At 33.2% G+C, this 8,416-nt stretch overlaps 1 protein-coding gene across 1 annotated transcript; it reads left to right on the top strand.

Moving 5' to 3' along the window:
- Positions 1-326: 326 nt before the first annotated feature.
- LOC128553585 (uncharacterized) lies at positions 327-3,479 on the top strand (the record flags this gene model as incomplete). The annotated part of the gene is given in 2 exon segments (XM_053534762.1): positions 327-400; positions 2,009-3,479. Coding segments are annotated over 2 exon segments (463 nt in total), but the record flags the coding sequence as incomplete, so codon positions are not given.
- Positions 3,480-8,416: the final 4,937 nt, after the last annotated feature.

The raw sequence follows: 8,416 nt of genomic DNA, 5'->3' as shown, positions 1-8,416 counted from the left end.
TGATGAGTATTTGCCTGTTGAAGTAGGTTATCAGTCAGTTTTTGCCTGTCTGACCAGTACTTGACTAATAAAAGGAAGTAATCAGTCAGTTTTCACCCGTCTGACCAGTACTTGACTTATAAAAGGAAGTAATCAGTCAGTTTTCTCTGTCTGATCAGTACTTGACTGTTGAAGGAAGTTATCTTTCAGTATTTTTCCTGTCTGAGCAGTACTTGACTGATAAAAGGAAGTTTTCAGTAAGTTTTACCCTGTTTTCATTCAGTTTTTTACTGCAGATTTTAATTCTTTTCATTATTAAGAAAGTACCTCATTTTTTCCAGAAATGAATCGATTGAGCCATTACCTGAGTTGTTACCTGTCACTTCATCAGAACTTGCAGCATCATCTTCAGGAGACTCAGGTATTTTAATATACATGTATATGAACAAATCTAACACTTGTTTTATTACAGAATTACTGATGATAGCGACAACATTGAATAGTTGATGTATCCGGGAATCAGACTCACAAATTCAATGTTTCAGACTGTTCTGTGAAACCACTCGCCCCAACTGTCTGGTTGCCCTAAGGTCAACAGAAGTCTAAAGTATAGTAATGACCGTCTCAAGCTTGGGTTGAGAGGTGTTTTGTAATCACTTTGTCTGTCTATCCTTTTATTCATCTGTTCTTTTGTCCATCTCACCTTTTTTGTAACCCCAACTCCTCATTCCATTTTTTGACGGATTTGATTCAAATTTTCAGCAATGACTGCCACTTATGCCTAGTTGTGCATGAACAAAAATAGATTTTCTTTGAACAGCTGTTCCAGAGTTATGGGTCTTTTTTTCTTTTTGCGATATTCACATAGTGCAAAATATTGTGACCTCCTTATTAATTATTTAACGGAATTAAATCAGATGTTCAGCAATGACTACAATTGATCCCTAGATGTGCAGCAACCAAAAAAATATGGAATTGCTTCAGCTGTTCAAGAATTTTGATCTTTTATTACCTCCTCATTAATTATTTGACTGAATTAATTGAAAATTTCAACAATGACTACTATTGATGCCTAGTTTTGCAGGAGCAAAAAAAAATTGATGTGTTAAACCTGGCATTCAGAGTTGTTCATGAATTTCAGATAAAAGGTTTATCATCTGCAAGATTCATTTAGGTTGGCATTAATCACTATTGTGATATTTCTAGTTTTCTGTTCGACTGTTAGCTCTACTTTCGATGAAAGTCGTACTATTATTGATCCGCTTTAAAATCACTATAAAAGTGTACAGCAGACGAAACAATCCCCAATACCCATTAATTGCATTTTGACAGAATTATGCCCCTTTTTGACTAAGTCAAATGTCTTAGAAAGTATTTTAAAATCTTGGTAAATACTAGGTTATACTATCAAGCACATAGAATAGTCGGGCACGCTGTCCTATTGACAGCTCATGTAGGTCTGTGTGAGAGTTTGTCTGTCTGTCACTTAACTTTAAAATTCAGAATGCTTTCAATTTGCAATCGTCAAACTTATATGCAGGTTCCGCATGAAGCCCTTTAAAATCAGTTCATTTTCAGGTCAAAGGTCAATGACATTCTAAGATGGCAACATCAGTTTTAACTATTCCTTCAGTATTTAAACACTTTCAACCACTGTCATCAAGAGGGGGTATCATGTTCTGTTGAATACATCTTGTTATTATCATGTGCATTTTATACATGGTTTAAAAATAAAGTATTTGTGTTTCTGACATCTCAGTGGTTTTCATCCTATCATTGAGCCAAACATCCTTAGGGCATCAAATCACAGAACAGTAGGATTTGTGACCTTACAAATAGCTACTGAATTTTTATTAGAAGTGTGTGAAAAGTTTAGAAAATCAAATAAAATCATAGTCTGTGCATGAACATAGAATTATCACACTCATTGTTACATATATTATTGATTCTTAAAATTAATTACACTTATTGTCTTATTTATTTTGTTAATTTTGACCTTTTAAGGATATATTCTTTTAAATTATTTCAGAGCCATTACTGTATGAAGGGTGGAAGACAACTTTGCCGTCCGTCGATCAAGACTGGATTTCCAAGGCTTTCTTCAGCCGCAATGCCAGGAATAAGGTAGAATTCAGGATGGAGAAAGTCACCCAGCTTTGGTTTGAACCACCACAACCAAGTTTACACACCACTGCCAGGACCCGCATCCAGAGATACTTCGCACATCGTCTCTTCCTCTGGATGCCAGTGAACATCTGGGGTGTAATACTTCATTGCCCCCACAAGGATTCAGAGACAAACATTTTGTGTAATGGGGTTCTGACCAGATCTGGGATGCACCAGAAGACGCTAACATGTGATAAAAAGAATATTACATTTGTGACTTTCCACATTGAATTTATTAAACGAGTTCAATAAAATTGATAAAATGCTCGGCAGAGCCTCGCATTTTATTATTTTATTCAACTCGTTTAATAAATTCAATATGAAAAGACACTCATGTAAATATCCTCTATATATATAAGAAAATGTTTCATGGTGAAAATGAAAATACGATATCTGTTTTGTAGGCATAATGGAAAAATCTCTTCGATTAGTGACGAAACTTAATACTTTAACGAGTGTGCAGCACGAATGAAAATATTAAATTTTACCACTATGAGATGAGATATATATCCACTGAAAATCTGTTAAATGCACTTTTTGGCATTGGTTTATATAAGATTTAAAAATTGTGGGAAACATCGCTTGAAAGCATTACAGAAATGATGTCATTTTAACGACATAATTATGCGCTAGACACTATATGTGCTTTTAAATACGACTGAGTAAATAGGAAAAGCGTGTACTAAAAGTGTTAGAATGTCATGTAATGCAACACTGATTGTGTTTGCTGTTTGTACATATTTATGTTGTTCAACTTGTTGCCTATTGGAACTTTGTCCATTCCTTCCAGGTGTCAGGGGCAGTTGGGAAGCTGGACAATGTTAATTGTTCCTGTTGCTGGGACAATATATTGATTTATTTTCTTTTATTTGAATGTTCATTGTGGGCTCTCCTTTTGTTAATCATACCCTCATACATTTTAGTCACTGTCAAAATATAATTTTTGCAGGAAATTTTGAAATTACGTATTTTCCATTGGCATCGTTACCATTGTAAATTCAGATTTGAAAGGTTAGGACTTTGAAAATCATGGGTTAAACCATGCGTTTTAGCCAGAAACAAGAAAGGTAATGCTACTGTACTTTCCACTTTTTCAGCTCTCAGCAATTTAAAAACAACCTTTTCTGGGACTTTTTCATTGAAACCTGTATCATTATTTTGGAAATTATAAGAAAGTCAGTTGTGATGTCAAAACTTTTTACCATAAACCAAAACGGTAATTGCACACTTTCGATTTTGTCCGCAAGTTTTTTTAAAAATCTTTAACATCTTCTCTATTAAAGTGAGTTGGATTATTAGAATATTAGTTAACTGTATGAAAAATGTAAATTCTTTAGGCTACTCTAATGAAATATATATTTCTTAAACTCGCTAATATTTTCAATTTATCAGACAGTAACTTGATATGGGTTTGAAATGTAATTATATTTATTTGATCTACAGAGTTATATTTAGTTCTGGTTAATGTACAGCTATTTTTGTTATATAGGGTTAACACTCATGTTTTTGTTATAATGTCTGCAGAGTCCAGAGGGCTGGTCGGTATCCAAGCCTGCAGAGCAAAGTTTCCAACTTGACCTTAGGGAATTTTCAGGTGTTATGAAAACCAATGTAAATTGTTGTGTTTTGGAATATCGTCCTTTCTTTCCTGGTATCGGGAAATATATTGATTCCTTTTCTTTCATACATATGTGTACATAAGATATGTGTTTTGACATGTAATTGTAACCGTACTGTTTTTTAATGTTGAAATGTACAGCGATTTTTCTTATGTAGGGTTAACACTCATTTTTTTTTCTTATAATGTCTGCCAAATCCAGAGGGCTGGTTGGTGCAAGAACACACACAGCAAAGTTTCAAACATAACCTTAGGGCTTTTGCGGATGCAACATACTTTATTGCTTTTTGCTTTGTTTCAACATGTCTATTTTTCTGTATTGAAAGCGATTTGCCTGGGTATTGGGTTGTCTTATCGCAAAGCTGTCAGTTTGCTGATGTTTCAGTCTGTCTGTATTTTCTGATTGTGGCATTTTAAATTTGGAATTTTGGCACATTCATTTCATCACTTTAGGATTTTTATTAAACATTTGTAGATGCATCATGTGAAGGAAAGTCAACAGAGACTTAATGCATCTGTAAATGTGTCAAATTCTTGCTTTAAAACAAATTTATATTTTACAGAGCCAAATCAGTTGATTTTTTAAAATATTTTTGTTAACTTGGGCATATTTTCTCATGTCAGAGGTATTGATAAATTTCTACTACAACAATTTTTTTGTTCAAATTTTTCCACCTACTCCAGGTACTGGTTAACAATATGTGGATATAACTCCTGCATACAAAGTTTTCTTTCTTGAAAGGCATGGTATAAGAATACAACTGACTTGATCAATTCTACATTTTTAGATGACATAAGCATATTGAATTTGTTAACATTTGGTTGGAGATAATACTTTTGTGGTAAACATGAAACACATAGATCTGAGTAACATGTACATTTCAACAAAAAGTGGTATTCGTCTTCAATTCAATTAGTATCATTTAGTTTACATAGTCTGTTTTGTCTTGAAATATTTGCATACCTTCCTTTTTCAGTTTCAAGATCATGACTACCTATTCTAAAATTGATATAAATATATCTTAACTTTCTAATATCTAAGACATCTAGATAAGGTTCGAAAACAAAATCACTTTTGTACAATTTATAACTTCTAAGTTTCTGGTTAACACTAACAGTTTCACGCCACTCATGTGTACTGACATCTCTAAGCCTGTTTTTGAACATATTCAAAAAAGAGTTTTCGTGTTGTACATTTTGATCATACCTCCATACATAACCAAACCCGAAGGTCTGCAAACATGTTTTAACAGAAGTAGCCAAATTTACACACCCATATCTGTCATCATTTAACATCATGTTATAACATTTTTTCACAAGTCTTTCATCTGGCATTTTTAAAATTTTTAGCCATGTAGGTGCATATTTTAGTTTTACAGACCTTAAACCTTGTGTTTATCAATTGATTTAGAACGGATTTGTTAGGTTTTCATGTATTAAATAATAGGTCCAGTATGCTGATTTTTCAGATATAAGCCCCCTTTTGTACTAGAATCATTGCAAATTACAGTCAGTGTTAATCTGAACATTTCAACCAAATTTTGTGGGATTCTTCAAAAGTAGAAAATATAGGTCAAACTTCTAATTTTTGGCAGTCCACGGAATTTTCAGGCAGTTGTGATTCTTTATTGTTAGAATCTGCTAATTTCAGTTTCTGGGATATAGATCTGAAGGGAGTATTTCTCTCTACCAAAATCTAACAAATTTTGGGTGTATTACAACATTTTATACATATAGATCAAGTTCTTATTTGATGCAAGTTTGCTAATTTTTCATGAAGTGTTTATTGAAAAAATAACAGTTTCAAATTTTGGTAACATTACTTACTTAATACAAGTTCTTGTACTTTTGAAACTGTTTTCACCTGTGACAGATTAACAGAAATCTATAAACTTATATTAATTTCTGTACCTTGCATACTGCCTACTAAATGTACATGTACTTGAATTAACACCAGCTTGTTTCTGTATGTTTCATCATTTAAGTAATACTTTGATTTTGTTCTAGGCTTAGGTTACATATGTCTACATTTTTAGCTCACCTGTCACATAGTGACAGGATGAGCTTTTGTGATCGCCCGTCGTCTGTCCACATTTTCGTGCCTGCACGATAGTGGTTTCATTTATGATTTTATTTTGACCAAACTTGCACACAACTTGTATTACTATAAGATCTCGGTTCCTTTCTTGAACTGGCCAGATCCTATTATGGGTTTCAGAGTTATGGCCCCTGAAAAGGGCCAAAATTAGCTGTTTTGACCTTGTCTGCACAGTGCCAAATTTATTTTTGATTTGATTTTTACCAAACTTGCACACAACTTGTATCACCATAAGATCTTGGTTTATTTATTGAACTAGCCAGATCCCGTTATGGGTTCTAGAGGTATGGCCTCTGAAAGGGCCAGAATTAGCTGTTTTGACCTTGTCTGCACAATAGAAGCTTCATTTATGATTTGAATTTAAGCAAACTTGCACAAAACTTGTGTCACCATAAGATCTTGGTTGCTTTCTTGAACAGGCCAGATCCCATAATAGGTTCCAGAGTTATGGCCCCTGAAAGGGCCAGAATTAGCTTTTTTGACCTTGTCTGCACAATAGCATCATTTATGATTTGATTTTAACCACACTTGCACACAAGTTGTATCACTGTAAGATATCGATTCCTTTTTAATGGTCTTTCCTTTTTATACGCCCTAAGAGACGTATAATGTTATCGCCTGGGTGTCGGTCTGTCTGTCTGTCTGTTGGTTAGCAATTTCCCTTCCTCTCTGTAACTCTTGAACCCCTTAAAGGATTTCAAAAAAACCTGACACAAATGTTCACCTCATTGAAACGATGTGCAGAGCTGTTCAGCATGTTTCTGATGGCTCACTTTAAGGTCAAGGTCATGCTTAGGCATATGACTTTGTTGTGTGTATATTGCACTGCATTGTAGTGCTCTTGTTTTTATTTGGCAGATCCTTTTTTTGTTCGCATACAATATTTTTTTAATTACTTCCCTTTTATGTTATTATAAATAGCTTATTTAGTAACTTTTTTTGGCCGTAGGGAAAAACCAAGACCACTTCTCTGTGGTACAACATGGATGGATACTTCCAATTTTTAGGTGTATTTTGACATATCTGTACCTTTAAGAACATTTCAACTACATTTTCTCATGATTCTTTTGATTGATCTTGTTTATTATTTTCTACCTTCATGTCCTTAAGTGCAATGATAACAGGTGAGCGATATATGTTTTAGAAAAGCTAGCTAAGCTCAAAATTTTTAATGCAGCCAGTCTTTTCTAAAACAGAAAAAAAAGTTTTGAGAAGACTGAAGGTTCCAAGCCCTTTAAATGCAGAGGAAAAACTTTGAGCTAAATTATCAGTATGTGTCCAAAACCAACATCTGTATCTCTATGATCAAAAGATTAGTTAATCCACTTTGGCCATCTATGTGATTCATTAGTTTTTCAGCTTTTGACAAATTCAGAATACTAAAAAAGTATATCGAAAGAATGAATATTGAGTAAGTAAACGTACTTAATATCTACAACAATAAAAAAAAAACTTTGGTAGTTTAACGGTGAGAACACTTTCCTACATTGGAAAGAGGTCTGAGTTCAAATCTCAGCTAAAGTGAATGATGTTGTTGTAGTGCAAGTATGTTTATATTGTTCTGCAATAAATATCTTCAACAGGAAAAAATACAAATGTATACAAAAGCTGACAAATTTCTGAATGATATTTAGTTTCATTTTTAGCTCGACTTTTCGAAGAAAATGTAGAGCTATTGCACTCACCCTAGCATCGGCGTCTCCGTTGGTTAAAGTTTTTGATAAAGTCAAATATCTCTGTTACTATCCAAGCTATTGACTTGAAACTTAAAATAGTTATTTACTATCAAAGTCTACACCAGGAGAAATAATCCCCATAACTCTGATTTGAATTTTGACAGAATTATGCCCCTTTTTAACTTAGAATTTTTGGTTAAAGTTTTTGATAAAGTCAAATATCTCTGTTACTATCAAAGCTATTGACTTGAAACTTAAAATAGTTATTAACTATCAGAATCTACACCAGGAGAAACAATCCCCATAACTCTGATTTGAATTTTGACAGAATTATGCCCCTTTTTAACTTAGTATTTTTGGTTAAAATTTTTGATAAAGTAAAATATCTGTTTCTATTAAAGCTTTTGACTTGAAACTCAAAATAGTTAATTTCTTTCCATTCTTGGTGAGTAGGACAGTCTTTGTAAATTCTTTATCTATTAATTCCATTTTTCCATTACTTTCAGGTTTACATTCAAGGTTCAGGGGATGGTCCAATACTTTGTATGGGAGATCACCAAACCTTGTATTTTCTCACACTTTTTAATTGTTTTTAATTTTTTATTATTTTTTTCTCTTTCCTGCCACTTGTTCTTTTTCTCTTCTTTTTTTTTTCAAACACACACCATTTATTTCTTTCATTTTTGCTCATTTTGTCTTTTCTGGCATTTCTTTAAATTAGTTACTCTACTTTTTTCCTCTTTTTTTCTTTCCCTTGTCACTTTCTCTTTTTTTTCTCTTCTTTCTTCTTTTCAATTTCTGGTTGGGCGCTGGAGACTCATGAGTGATGGCCTTGTGGTTCAACATCACCGATCAATCGTGGTTTCAGTGTCCAATGAA

Source organism: Mercenaria mercenaria, unplaced genomic scaffold, assembly GCF_021730395.1.
Source record: "Mercenaria mercenaria strain notata unplaced genomic scaffold, MADL_Memer_1 contig_4010, whole genome shotgun sequence".
In the NCBI taxonomy this organism is placed as follows: domain Eukaryota; kingdom Metazoa; phylum Mollusca; class Bivalvia; order Venerida; family Veneridae; genus Mercenaria; species Mercenaria mercenaria.
Note: the sequence above shows the minus strand (reverse complement) of the source record. Positions and strands in the feature narration are given on the sequence as shown.